The 14,838-nt window shown below is 52.3% G+C and overlaps 1 protein-coding gene across 8 annotated transcripts in view; it reads left to right on the forward strand.

Moving 5' to 3' along the window:
- GFRA2 (GDNF family receptor alpha 2) overlaps positions 1-14,838 on the forward strand; it is a 249,901-nt gene that overhangs the window by 110,266 nt on the left and 124,797 nt on the right. For all 8 annotated transcript variants that reach the window (XM_070375517.1, XM_070375516.1, XM_070375519.1 and 5 more), the window contains one exon: positions 4,158-4,241. In XM_070375517.1, coding sequence (XP_070231618.1) covers positions 4,158-4,241 — 84 coding nt within the window. The remainder of the gene's footprint in view (positions 1-4,157; positions 4,242-14,838) is intronic.

Raw genomic sequence — 14,838 nt, forward strand, 5'->3', positions numbered from 1 at the left:
TGGTAGGCCTCACAGGGCACACAGCAAGCTGCTGGTGGGACCAGACCCTGGACTCTTCTAAGTAGACCCCTTTCCACTGTCCTGGAAAGCAGAGACATCACTTGGCCAACAAAGGTCCATATAGTCAAAGCTATGGTTTTTCCAGTAGTCACGTATGGATGTGAGAGTTGGACCATAAGGAATGTTGCTGCTGCTGCTGCTAAGTCGCTTCAGTCGTGTCCAACTCTGTGCGACCCCATAGACGGCAGCTCACCAGACTCCCCCGTCCCTGGGATTCTCCAGGCAAGAACACTGGAGTGGGTTGCCATTTCCTTCTCCAATGCATGAAAGTAAAAAGTGAAAGTGAAGTCGCTCAGTCATGTCCGACTCTTAGTGACCCCATGGATTGCAGCCCACCATCCATGGGATTTTCCAGGCAAGAGTACTGGAGTGGGGTGCCATTGCCTTCTCTGAAGGAAGGTTGAGTGCCAAGGAATTGATGCTTTCGAACTGTGGTGCTGGAGAAGACTCTTGAGAGCCTCTTGGACTGCATGGAGATCAAACCAGTCTATCTTAAAGGAAATCAACCCTGAATATTCATTGGAAGGACTGATGTTGAAGCTGAAGCTCCAGTACTTTGGCCAATTGACATGAAGAGCCAACTCATTGTAAAAGACCCTGATGCTGGGAAAGACTGAGGGCAGGAGGAGATGGGGGTGACAGAGGATGAGATGGTTGGATGGCATCATTGACTCAATGGACATGAGTTTAAGCAAACTCCGAGAGACAGCGTAGGACAAGGAAGCCTGATATGCTGCAGCCCATGGGGTCACAAAGAGCTGGACACAACTGAGTAACTGAAAAGTGACCACTGCCCTGGGGGAGAGCTGTGGCCTTGAGCTCGTCTTCCCCTCTGCCATAACCGCCCCCGTAATCACCAGTATTTACATTGGGGTGAGGGGAGGGATGTCACTGTTGGCTGCACAGGGCACTTGAGACCAGGCTTCTTGCCTCCTCCAGTGGCAATGCTGAAGTTCAAGGTCATCCTGCTTCTGCAAATGTGAAGTGCACAGGGTTCTCCCTACATGTCCTCTCCCAGCTCGTGGGCCTGGAGTCTGACATCCTGCATTTGACTTCAGTCTTGCTGCCAGGCAGACCTCAGATTTCCTGATGGTGAATTCTGCTGCAGGAGCAGGCAAGGAGAATTGATTTAAATAGGATGGGCCCCTCCCAACCAGTCATGGAAGAGGCTCTTTTTCCCCAGAGATCCATCCCCTGGGCCAATCAGTCATACTAGCCTATCTGTACCCAGGCACAGTGCTGTGTCAGATGCTATAGGGAAGGACAGGCCCTGCTGTAGGGAAGTGGTCCAGCCAGGAGAAGTCAGCTCTGTGAAAAGTATGCAAGAGTTGTTTAGTCGCTCAGTTGTGTCCAACTCTTTGCGATCCCATGGACTACAGCACACCAGGCTTCCCTGTCTGTCACTATTTCCCTGAGTTTGTTCAGACTCATGTCCATTGAATTGGTGATAACATCCAACCATCTCATCCTCTGCTGCCCACTTCTTTTGCCTTCAGTCTTTCCCAGCACCAGGGTCTTTTCCAATGAGTCAGCTCTTCGAATCAGGTGGCCAGAGTTTTGGAGCTTTAGCCTCAGTCCTTCCAATGAATCTTCAGGGTTGGTAGTACTTGTTTAAGAATTTGGTTTCGGTAACACTTTTTATTTTTGGAGGCAGTATTCATACTGGTTAAGTACTTGGACTCTGGAGCCAACAGCCTGGATTTGAAACTTAGCTCTGCCACTCACCGGCTGTGTGTTTTGGGCAAGTGCTGTAGCATCTCCATGCCCCAGTCCCTGATCAGAAAAATAGGGAGAATAATAGTGCCTAGCCCCTGGGGAAATTAAGAGGATTAAATGAGTTAGTACATCTAAAGCACTTCTAATAGTGCCAGTATGAAGAAAGCACAACATAACCTCATCGTTATTACAAAAGCGCTTCCTAAGTCTCTTGTTATTTGTTTGCACCAGCTAGCATGGCTGGTACGCTCCACCCCCCGCCCTCCCCCCCTTCAGGGAGTTTCTCCAGTGCTGGTGGGCAAAGGGGAGGATGCTGAGATCTTGCAAGCCCATGATGGCCCTGCAGGCCCCGGGGGGGAGGTGGGGTTGGAGACAGGCCTGGACCAAAGAGTCATCTTTGGATTAGGCAGATACCAGTGGGCACCCCCTGTGCATAAGGCGCCCTGTGTGCTGGATCGGGTGGGGCCTAAGGGTGTTCTTGTGAGATACAGTGAAGGGTGGGGCCACTTCTCAGGGGGCATGCTCTTCCTTCATGTCCTCTGGGGGGGGTCTGTACCCTTTTTTTGGGGGTCATCCTAGTATAGTGGAGAGATGCCCCTTCATGTCCTCTGGGGGGGTCTGTACCCTTTTTGGGGGTCATCCTAGTATAGTGGAGAGATGCCCCTTCATGTCCTCTGGGGGGGTCTGTACCCTTTTTTGGGGGTCATCCTAGTATAGTGGAGAGATGCCCTTCATGTCCTCTGGGGGGGTCTGTACCCTTTTTGGGGTCATCCTAGTATAGTGGAGAGATGCCCCTTCATGTCCTCTGGGGGTCTGTACCCTTTTTGGGGGTCATCCTAGTATAGTGGAGAGATGCCCTTCATGTCCCTCTGGGGGTCTGTACTTTTTTGGGGGTCATCCTAGTATAGTGGAGAGATGCCCCTTCATGTCCTCTGGGGGGGTCTGTACCCTTTTTTGGGGGGTCATCCTAGTATAGTGGAGAGATGCCCCTTCATGTCCTCTGGGGGGGTCTGTACCCTTTTTTGGGGGGTCATCCTAGTATAGTGGAGAGATGCCCCTTCATGTCCTCTGGGGGGGTCTGTACCCTTTTTTGGGGGGTCATCCTAGTATAGTGGAGAGATGCCTTGTCCCTGGACCAGCAGAGAGCCAGTCAGGGGCTAGCCTGTGGGTGACTTTGGGGCCTGGCTGAAGAAGCAGATTCCAAGACCCCCTCCCCCGGAGGCCAGCCCCGGAGGCTGGCCCCTTCCTGCAGGTGGCCCCCTGCAGGGGTGCCACCCCCATGGACTCCTCTTTAGGTGGTGAGCTTGCCTGTGGCTCTGGGCCTCAGGTGGACAGGAAATCAATGTGTGAGGCTGTGGTCATCACCTGTCTCCCCCGCCCCCTCTGCATGCACACACAGTCTGAGTGATTATCCATTGATTTCTTCTCACCATCATGTCCGTCTCGAGGATCTTCCCTTTCCTGCTGAGGTACTGGTGGAGGGGGCAGGAGTCCCGCTGAGGTGGTGCTGGGTCTCCAGGGCAGTCATCCGCCATTTATCTGCTGTCACTCATTCACATCCTCGAGCCTCTGGTGCACCCCAGAGCCTGGGGGAGGGGCAGCAGGTGGAGGGGAAGACAGGTCGGAAGGCATACAGGAGTCACTGGTCAGGCCTCCGTCCAGTGGACCTCAGCCAGTCACTCCTGGTGACATGGTGGGAAGCAATGGGGAAATCCTGTCCCCTTAAGCTGGGGTATGGGCTTCCCAGGTGGCTCAGTGGTAAAGAATCTGCCCACCAATGCAGGAGAGGTGGGTTCAATTCCCGGGTTGGGAAGTTCCCCTGGAGAAGGAGACGGCAACCCACTCCAGTATTCTTGTCTGGAGAATCCCATGGTTAGAGGAATCTGGTGGGTTACAGTCCATGGAGTCGCAAAAGAGTCAGACACGACTGAGGATGCATGCACCCAAGTAAGCCTGGGCGGAGCCAGTCTGTTGTGATGGGAGAGGATGTTAGTGTCAGGGCCAGGTAGCTCTAGGTCTGCCATGAGGAGCTGTGTGATCTCAGGCAGGTTGCTTCACCTCTCTGGGCCACGTCAGAGCCCTCTCCTGTGAAATGAGGAAGTTGTACTAAATGACTGTTGGAGAGTCCTTTGGCTTCAAATCCTGGGATTTGTTTAATACCTGGCCTTCCATGGTGAGTATCAGGGTTCCACCTTCCCCTGTGCCTTCTTTCCAGAAGCATATAGAAGTCCTTAGAAGAGGCCGGGGCATGCAGGGAGTCATGAGAGAGCTGTATTGGGCAGTCTGATCTGCTCTGGTTGGAGAGAAATACCTTACCCACATAAAGTGTGCAAAGCTTTGGGCAGGATGTGAGCCTGGTCTGATGCGGTTCTCTCTTCCAGGCGAGGAGTTTTATGAAGCCTCACCTTATGAGCCAGTGACCGCCCGCCTCTCGGACATCTTCAGGCTTGCTTCAATCTTCTCAGGTGAGTGGGCTTGTGCTGGGGCCTTGACAGTTCTGCTCAGGTCCCCTGGGGCTGGCAGATCGAACCTTGTGGCTTGGGTGAGATGTCCTCTCGCCAGTAAGCCCCTGAACACCTCCAAATCCGGGGTCTTCATCTGTAAAGAGAAAACCATGACACCTTCCCCCTTTCTCACCACCACCGAGGTTGTGTGTGGCCTAAAGCATTTATGGGAATGGCCTAGAATGACCTGCCATGCAGGAGGTCTTGAATCTGACATCTGGTATTGCTTTCCCATTTTGTCACTCATCTTGCCTGGCTGGGTCCTTTCCAGCTGTTCTACTTTGGTAAATTTGCTCAGCCTCTCTGTGCCTCAGTTTGCTCTTTGGTGCAGAGGGGAGGGCACCTATCTTGTTGGATGGCCGTAGGGTCAGAATGAACCAATGGTTGACCATGGCTGAGCATGTTGCTGGGCTCGTGGGAGCTGTTAGTTGAGGTGGCCTGTGTTCCTGTCACCATCGTCCATTCTGTTCAGAAATTCTTGTCTCCCCTGGGCGTTCTGCTTCTGAAATCCCTCTGAGGAGAGCCTCTGCTTCCTGGCCACTCCTGCCTCAGGCTGCCTAGGGAGTGAGAGGCTCAGTTGAGCTCCAGTTTGCTTGCCATGGTCTGTGTGTAGGAGCCCCGTGAGTTTTTTTGGTTCTTTCTTCTTGACCTTGTTCCCTCTGGCTTTTGGGTGACCAATGGGTCTAGGGCAGCCTACCTCTACTTGGGCACTGGGGAGGGCCTTCTGGTCTTGGGAATTCTGTGGAGGCTGGGATGAGCTTTCTGGAGTCACCAGTCGTGCTTAGAGAGGATCAGGGTGGGCTTTCTCACCGAGACCTGTGAGTGTAGGGCCCCAAATCTCAGGCTTCTGGCACTTTGTGACTGTGAAACATTCTGAAGTTTCTTTTGCTCTAAACCAAGGTTTCTCAACAGCAGTGCTGTTGCCATTGACCTGGGTAATCCTCTCTGTGGCAGAAGCTGTCCTGTGTATGGTGTTTAGCAACATCCCTGGCCTCTACTCACTGGATTCCTGGAGCAGCCCCGCAAACTGTGACAACCCAGTGCGTCTCCAGACACTGCCACTTGTCCCCTGAGGGGAACAGTCACTGCCAGTTGAGAAGCAGAACTCTAGACTGAAATGAAAGACTCTCTAGCGAGACCCTGGGCCCTTTCCAATGAAGAATTCTCCAGGACAGTATTTCCCAAATTTTTCTTTTTTTTCATTGTTGCCCCTTTAAGGAGAAAAATTAATTCTAAAGAGAGAAATAGTCTCAGTCTGCTGGGCCTGCCATAAAAGAATATCCTAGACTGGATGGCTTAAATGATGGAAGTCTATTATCTCACAGTTCTGGAGGCCAGAAGTCCAGGGTCAAGGTCTGGCAAGTTCGGTTTCTGGAGAGGGCTTGCTTCATGGTTTGCAGACAGCAGCCTTCTCACTGTGTCCTCTCAGGGTACGGGGTGTAGATGGGTGGGAAGGATGTGGGGGATTGGAGCAGGGAGATAGAAAGAAGAGAGAGGGGAGAGACAGAGAGAAAGAGAAAGAAAGGCCTCTTCCTCTTCTTATGAGGACACTAATCCTATTGGATCATGGCCCCATCCATATGACCTTAATTTAACCTTAATTACCTCCTAAGAGCCATGTCTTCAAATACAGTCACACTAGGGGGTTTAAGGCTTCAGCATCGTGAATTTAGGGTGGGGACACAATTCAGTCCATAGCCAATGCTAAGTAATAAAATTTTGTCAGATAGGGTTGAGGTTTGGAGGGCCACATGCCACTGTCATATCTCCTTTTTTTTTTTTTTTTGCTTACCCAGGAGCCCATTTTTGCTCCTTTAGGGCTGATACCCTTCTTTTCTGTTGAGAAGGCATGCTCTAAGGGATTAAGAGGTGGTGATACACATGTACCTGGTGGGAGAAATCCTGGGCCCCATGAAAAGGGAGGCAGTGGCCAAAGACGGACCATTTGGATGTGCCTTTGGCACTGGTAGTGGCGGGGATGGCGGTGGATGGGATGGTGACTTCACAGATGGTCCCTGCATGGAGTGGCCTGCCCTGGGCTCTCACTCTCACACCCTGCAATGGGGTGATGGCTGAGGTACCCATCTTGTCTCTGTTTATGGCTTTGTGATGACTCTGTGATGAGCCTCGCCCATCTCTCAGGGGCTGAACTGGCTGATGGACTGGCTGAGGCCCCTCCTAGCACAGACATTTGATTCTCACATCTCTTGATTAGTTTTGGATAGAAAACCACCTTGGGCCACTCTTTCGGAGGCAGTGCTTGGGGACTCCAGCAGATTGAGGAGGTAGTTGGCATGTGGATGCTGTGACGGGGAAATCCTAGCAACCTGACCTACCCGTTTCCTACCCCACCCCAAGCTAAGGTGCCACTGTCTGGGTGGGAGCCATTGGATTTACCTCCAGGGAAGAAATGGCTTTGGCTTGCTCCCTGGAGGTTGAAGGTCAGAGGTCTTCACCCGAGCTGGGATCTCCAGTGCTTCCTAGACTGACACTAAGTATCTTCCTGGCAGAAAATCTTTCTGTAATGGATTTGGCATTCTGCAGGACAAGGAGGTTGACAAGACAAATGAGGAGATTGCTGGTCTGCAGCTCACTCAATCAGCATCCTTTACCTGATGCTCAGACATAACTGGGCCCTGCATGACCCTGGATCCCTGGGCTCTGGGGACCACTCCCCACAGTGAGGGCAAGGCTCCCCTTCATTGCGCCTGCTGCCCCTCCTTCACCCAGAGCAGCCCTTGAGTTGGTGCATGGGGTGGCTCTATCTGAGGGAAACCTGGCCACCAAGAAACCAAGCAGACCGTGGTAGGAGGCACGCAGCAGAAAGAAGGCTGAGTGGGGAACTGCGAGCCTGATTCCAGCATAGTCTCTGCCACAGATCAGCTGATGGGCTTGGGCAGGTCACTTCCCTGCTCCAGACCTTATGTCTCTTTTCTGAAAAAGGAAGGTGTGAGCTTAGAGCATGCTTGACCTCATCAAGGCGCACTGACGACGGTGGTGTTATTTGACATCCATAGGATGGAGTAGAGCAGCTTGGAGCTCAGATGGTCATGGCCGTTGCCTGCCTGCCCAGGAGGCTGAGGGGTCAATATCTGGGCAGGTGTATGACCCACCTGTGGCTCGCTGGCTGGGGAGGCCCGGCCTGGGAGACCTCAGGTCCTGCACTGATGCTTCAGGATGATAAGGCTGCTGCCCAATACGATTGTATGAAGCACTGTCTCCTACCTTTCCACACATTTATATGTGGTCTTAGGCTGCCCCCTCCACCATCTTGATGTGGAAAGGCTGTGGTGAGGGGCAGAACTGGGAATTCTCCAGACTGTAATACTCCCATTTGGAACCCAGGGACTTGGGGGAGGCTGCTCTTGTATCTTTGGGGCTAAGTTGCTACTGTCTCTTTATTGATCTGTTTTCGGCTGTGTGAGGTCCTTGTTCCTCTGCATGCTCTAGTTGCTCCTCCCCCTCTAGCTGCGGCAAGTGGGGCTACTTTCTAGTCGTGGTGCACAGGCTTCTCAGGGTTGCAAGGGGTGATGCGAACAGTGAGGGAAAGGAAATGCTTCATCTACAAGGGGTGAGGCCATAAAAGTGAGGATGAAGGGCCTGGGCGGGCCAGGCAGTGGCTTCCCTCTCGACTGCTGGGCCATGCCTCAGGGCCAGGGAGAAGCAGCAGGCAGGGGCCTTTACGGGGCTGTCAGTGGGCACTCTCTCTGTGTTACTGGTGAGGCTGGGGGCCTCCACGGCCTTGGGCACCTGATGCAGGTGTTGCCAGATACATGGGTACAGGCGTTGCCAGATACGTGGGTTCAGTTCAGTTCAGTTGCTCAGCTGTGTCCGACTCTTTGCGACTCCATGAACTGCAGCACGCCAGGCCTCCCTGTCCATCACCAACTCCACCCACGTCCACTGAGTCGGTGATGCCATCCAACCATCTTATCCGTGGGTACAGAGTAAATTTATGCAAACTTGTCTTTTCTATAGTTGGAAGGGAACTTAGAGATCCTCTAAGCCCACTCCTTACTTGGCAACAAGGGAAACTGCGGCTCCAGGTGAAGGGGTAGTCCACATCAGGATTCAGTCCTGCTTGTCCCCCTGCCCGTCATGTTCCTCAGACTTCTTCTGGTGCTTCAGCTCTAAGCCCTGGTTTCTTCTTACACAATGCTGGACTGATGGCAACACCTACCTGCTCAGGTTTTAAATCCTGTGGACAGAGGACAAGAACAATAAATACAAATATCTGCTATTAAATTTGGGCTTCTCCAGTGGCTCAGCGGTAAAGAGCCCACCTGCCAACGCAGGAAACATAAGCGACGTGGGTTCGATCCTTGAGTCAGGAAGATCCCTGAAGAAGGAAATGGCAAACTGCTCCAGTATTCTTGCCTAGTAAATCCCATGGACAGAGGAGCCTGATGGGTTGCAGCCCATCAGATTGCAAAGAGTTGAACCCAACTTAGTGACTAAACAACAAAAACGACAACAGAAAATTGAGAAATTGCGTGCAGATTCCTGGCCCAGTACCTGGGATATTGGACTCAAACATGTAGCTTCTTGGCCTGGAGAATTCCATGGACTGTATAGTCCATGGGGTCGCAAAGAGTTGGACACAATTGAGCAACTTTCACTTTCATGCATTGGAGAAGGAAATGGCAGCTCACTCTAGTGTTCTTGCCTGGAGAATCCCAGGGACAGAGGAGCCTAGTGGGCTCCCGTCTATGGGGTCGCACAGAGTCAGACACAACTGAAGCGACTTAGCAGTAGCAGCAGCAGAGCAACTTTCACTTTTTACAACTGACAGTGGAGTGATTTCTCCAAGGCCATCAGCGGCTCAGGCAAGGTTGTCCTGGAGCCTGTTTATGGGAGATGGTTGCATGGCTTTTGGTGACATGAGGCTCCCTCCCAGCCATGTTCATGCTGGGTGGGGGCTGCAGTGGGAGGTGGCTGGGCGATTTTTAGGGGACAGTGGGTCCCTGGGGCGCCTGCTGGGCCTCTGTGGCCTTAGCTCACTGTGATCAGGTGGGAACACAGGGTGGCTGGTGAGAGGCCTGGCTTGGGCCTTCTGTTAGTGTTAGAGGAAGAAGTGATGGGTGGTGACAGTGTCAGTTGGCTGTGAGCGTCTGGGGTGGGCTGTCTTGCTTGGATGGAGCCAGGAGAGGCCTGAGGATGTTCTTTTTTTTTTTTTTAAGGAAATTTTTGTTTTATTTTGTTTATTTGAGTGTAGTTGGTTTATAATGTTGTTAGTTTCTGCTGTACAACAGAGTGAGTCACCTATATGTATACACATATCCCCTCCCTTTTGAATCTCCCCTCCCATCCTACCCATCCATGTAGGTCATCACGGAGCACCAAACTGCACTCCTCAGATGTTCTTTTTTTAAAAAAATTAAGTAATTAAATTTTAATTGGAGGATAATTGCTTTACAATACTTTGTTGATTTCTGCCAGACATCAGCATGAATCAGCCATAGGTATAAGTTTGTCTTCTCCCTTCTGAACGTCCCTTCCCACCTCCCTCCCCATCCCACCGCCTCTGGATTGTCACAGAGGACTGGATTTGAGCTCCCTGAGTCATACAGTAAATTTCCACTGGCTATCTAATCTTACATATGGTAATGTATATGTTTCCCCGCTGCTCTCTCAATTTGTCCCGCCCTCTGGTTCCCTCCCTGTGTCCACAAGTCTCTTATCTGTGTCTCCACTGCTGCCCTGCAGTTAGGTTCATCCCTACCATCTTTCTAGATTCCATACATATGCATTAAAATATGATATTTGTCTTTCTCTTTTTGATACTTTATTCTGCGTAATAGGCTATTAGTTCATCCACCTTGTTAGAACTGAGTCAAATGCATTCCTTTTAGTGGCTGAATAATATTCCATTGAGTGTATGTACCACAACTTCTTTATCCATTCATCTGTCAATGGACATTTAGGTAAACAGTGCTGCGATGATCATTGGGGTGCATGCATCTTTTTCAATTATGGTTTTGTCACTCAAGTGTATGTTCCTCGGTTCTTCATCTCGTCACAACAAAGATTTGGAGCGACGGACATTAAAGCCCTCAGCGCGTCACACCTCTTGGGTCTTGGACAAACCATGCTACAGCTCTTAGGCAAATCAGTGTTACAGCTCTATTTTATTTAGAAGATAGCAGGAGAGTGAGAGAGAGAGAGAGAAAGAGAGAGCGTGCATGCACGCGGGAGATAGAGTCCGAGAGAAAGCGCTTTGGCTCCTCCTTTTATATGATTTTTCCTCCACCTGGGCCTGCCCTATGCAAATTGGGCTTAGCCAGGAGTGCTGTTTGTTCTGCCTGAAGTTTTCACTGTGGTCCTCGGACCTTCCTTTGACCTTCCTTGTCTTTTAGCCACCGCCATTTTGGACTCCTTTTCCCTATTCTACCTACTTAACAGTCTCCTTGGGGTTTATACCCAGTAGTGGGATTGTTGGGTTATATGGTAGATTTATTTCTAGTTTTTTAAGGAATCTCCATACTGATCTCTATAGTGGCTGTATCAGTTTGCATTCCCACCAAGAGTGCAGGAGGGTTCCCTTTTCTCTGCACCTCTGGGGTGTTCTAGTTGGAGGCTCCACTGGTCCTTTTTCAGGGGCCTCAGGAGAGGAGGGAACCCTACCCTTGCCAAGAAGCTTTGGAAATGGCCCCTGAGGGACACCACCCTCCCGCTCTGTGCCCTTGTGCTTCGTTCGTATTACAGTGCTTACTCTTGCGTGCTGGGGGCACGAATATGATTGCAGTGTGATTGTTGGGCTCTGTGTCACTGCACGCACGCATCTCTGTGTTTCCCTGGGTGCCTAACACTGGCACTGACACCCATCCACGGAGGATCCTGGACTAGAGGATGGTGGCAGACTAGAGACCTGCTGGTCCTAGTTTGAATCCTAGCTGGACCCTATTCACTGATTGACTACAGGGTGGATCAGTTGACTGAGTCTCATTTTCCTCATCTGTAAAATGGAGCCCTGCAAGGATGGGTGGTGACCTCCCCAGAAGGCGGTGGAGCCCAGGAGCACCCTAGGTGGTGGCCACGGGTGATGCTGCCAGGCGCTGGCGGGAGCTAGTGGTTTAGTGTGAGCTCTTAGAGCTGCACCAGGAAGGCTGGCTAAGAGGTCCAGGTGAGTCTGAGGTGCCCCATGTGGGCTGCCTGTCGGGTAGCCCTGAGGTTTAGAGAAGGACTGGGGGCTCCGGAGGGTTTCATGGAAGAGGTGGATCTCGGTGTGATGCAAGCACTACCTGAGATGCTGCTTTGAAGGGAATCAGACTGTGTCCTCACTGGATCGTTGGGGCAGGTGGACACAGCTTAGACACCCACGAGGTGGTTTATCCATGGTGCTAGTGTAGCCCTAAGAGCCCAAGGGAGGCAGCAGTAGGTGGCGCCTGGGGAAATCAGCAAAGTCTTGGAGGAGGGGAGTGGGATCTGAGGGTGACAATCTCAGCAGCATCGTGGCTCAGAGGCTACCCCCACTTCTAGGTCTCTTGGGCTCAGAGGACAGTGACTGGAGACCCTTGTGGCAGGTGGAAGATTGGCCTCTCTGGGGTCTCCTCCCTTGGGACTCTTGCTCAGGAATTCTCTGGGACAGAACTCAGCGTGACTGACTCGGGTTGAGTCCCTGGTGGGGTGGGGCTGAGCTGCCTTTGGGTGAAGGAGTGGCTTAGCCCTGGGCTCCAGAGTCAGTCCCCCGTGAAGGTCACCGGAGTGCATGAGTAGGGACCCGGAGAGTTGGGCTTGGCTCATTTCTGTCGGATGCCCTGGGAGGCTCTCTCCCTTCCCTGGCTCCGCTGAGGGCCCCCTTGCCCCTCCTCCCCTGAAGTTGCTGAGCTGAAGAGACAAGCATGGCCCAGCAGGTCGGCTGGTGCCTCTCAGAGGGAACTCAATCCCAAGGCAGCCCCTGTGAAGAGGCTTTGGGGACTCAGGGCAGGGGATAGTGGGGGGAACTGCAGCCTGTCTCCCTGCCCCCCTGCATGGTGGCTCAGGCGATAAACTGCTTATCCTCAGGTTGTCTGCCTGAGCCGAATGCAGAAGCGTGTTATTTAAATTTCAAAATCACATTCTTCTTCTAACAGCTGTCAGAGTCTCTGAGCATCAGTGAAAATTGGGCCTTAGCTGCGGCTCTGTCACCTCTTCCACCTCCCCTTCCAGGGACAATGTGTCTGGTGGCGAGGAGAGGGTGGAGAGGGTGTGGTGTGGGGAGGGGCTGTGGGGACAGGGAGAAATGTGTGGGGGGTGGTGACCCGTGACTCTGGCCATGCTGGTTAGCAGTTGGGACTGATGGGAGGAGGCCAGCTTCCCCATCGGGGTGCCAAGCGCTTCCTGTCTTCCGTTTCATTTCCTCTTCTCCCCCGGGCTCCCCCGGCCAGGAGGATTTGCTTGCAGGAGGTGTGAGCAGAGTGCCAGTGGCTTCATGTTTACTTCTCTTTGTGTCCATGAAAGAAAAAAGGAGAGAACAATATTTAACCCAATGAGAGGTTTTTTAAGGATAGAGGCTCAGGTGCTATGGTTGGGGTGAGGTCTTGGTTGGGCAAAGTGTTTCTGGTTCCCTTCAAATAGCATCTTCTAGGGGCACCTACTTGCTTCCCCGTGGGTGGATAGACAGGCTTTGCCGGCAGCGGGGGTGAGGGTGGTTCCGGGCTCACCCCGCACTCTTGGCATGTAGGGCTCGATCCATTCCTCCCCACAACACCCTCTCCACCCCTCACCCCACCCTGGTGCCCCTCATGCTCCTCCTGACTTAGCCAGGAACTGTGCTCCTCTTATTTATCTGGGTAGAAAGCAGGATTTGAGTAACTGTTCTGGGAATGCTCCTCCTAACTATGTCTGTCAGCATGTTCTTTTAACCCCATGGATGTGTAGAGAAAGGAACAGATCTGACTGGGGTCACATGTGTACATGTGTGTAGTGTGTAGATGGGGAGTATAAGTGTGTGTGGTGAATGCCTGGGTGGTGTGTGTGTGTGTGGTGTGTGTAGGGTGCTGTGTATATGTGTGGTGTGTATATGAGTGGTATGTGTGTGTGTGTGCAGTGTGTGTAGGGTGGTGTATGTGTGTGGTGTGTGTGTGTGTGTGTGGGGTGGTGTGTGTGTGTGGGGTGGTGTGTATGTGTGGAGTGGGGTGTGTGTGGGTGGTGCATGGGGTGGTGTGTGTGTATGTAGAGTGATATATGCATGTGGGGTTGTGTTTGTGTGGGGCATGTATGTGTGTGTGTGTAGGGTGGTGTGTATACGTGTGGTATGTGTGTGTGTGGTGTGTGTGTGTGTGTGTAGTGTGTGTAGGGTGGTGTGTATATGTGTGGTGTGTGTGTGTAGTGTGTGTAGGGTGGTGTGTATGTGTGTGGTGTGTGTGTGTGGTGTGTGTGTGTGGTGTGTATATGTGTGGTGTGTGTGTATGTGTAGTGTGTGTAGGGTGGTGTGTGTGTGTGTGGTGTGTGTGGAGTGGTGTGCATGTGTGGGGTGGGGTGTGTGGTGTGTGTAGGGTGTGTGGTATGTGTAATGTGTGTAGTATGTGTAGGGTGGTGTGTATGTGTGTGGTGTGCGTGTGTGTGTGTAGTGTGTGTGGGGTGGTGTGTGTATGTGTGGAGTGGGGTGTGTGGGGGGTGGTGCATGGGGTGGTGTGTGTGTATGTAGAGTGATATATGCATGTGGGATTGTGTTAGTATGAGTGCGTGTGTATGTGGTGGTGGTGGGGTGGTATGTGTGTGGGGTGGGGGGTGTGTGTGTGTAGTGTGTGTAGGGTGGTTCGTATGTGTGTGGTGTGTATATGTGTGGGGTGTGTGTGTGTGTAGTGTGTGTAGGGTGGTGTGTGTATGTGTAGTGTGTGGGGTGGTGTGTATGTGTGGGGTGGGGTGTGTGGTGTGTGTAGGGTGGTGTGTATGTGTGGGGTGGTGTGTCTATGTGTGGTGTATATGTGTGGTGTGTATGTGTGTGGTGTGTGTGTGTAGTGTGTGTGGGGTGGTGTGTATGTGTGGAGTGGGGTGTGTGTGGGGTGGTGCATGTGGTAGTATGTGTATATGTAGAGTGATATGTGCGTGTGGGGTTGTGTTAGTGTGGGGTGCGCACGTGTGTGGTGTTGGGGTGGTATGTGTGTGGGGTGGGGGTGTGTGTGTGGGGTGGTATGTATGTTGGGTGACATATGTGTGTGGGTGGTGTGTAAGTGTTGGGTGATGTGTGTCTATGAGTTCTGGCGGTGGCTCCCTTCTGCACGTGGAGAGGGGGGAGGGGAGGGAGGCAGGGATGGAGAGACTTGAGTGGGAATGTGGGCGATGGTGATCCTTCCCTTGGGGAACAGACATTGCCCTCAGGCCCTTTCTGACCTCTTAGGGAACCCCTGGGAATGGGGGTCAGGGGTGAATACTGAGGGATGTTAAGGGATGGAAGGCCATTATCCTGATCAACAAAAATGAACAGACTGAAACTTACTGTGAGTTTTGCGGCTTTCTACAGTCAGGAGGTTATGTTGCTGGGCTCTGGACGCTTGGTACCCGTACTGCAGAGGCGTGCATGTGAGTCCCTCTCTCACGGAGCATCCCTTGCATGCCATGCCCTGATCCAGTGGAC

This window comes from Bos mutus, chromosome 8, assembly GCF_027580195.1.
Source record: "Bos mutus isolate GX-2022 chromosome 8, NWIPB_WYAK_1.1, whole genome shotgun sequence".
Taxonomy (NCBI): domain Eukaryota; kingdom Metazoa; phylum Chordata; class Mammalia; order Artiodactyla; family Bovidae; genus Bos; species Bos mutus.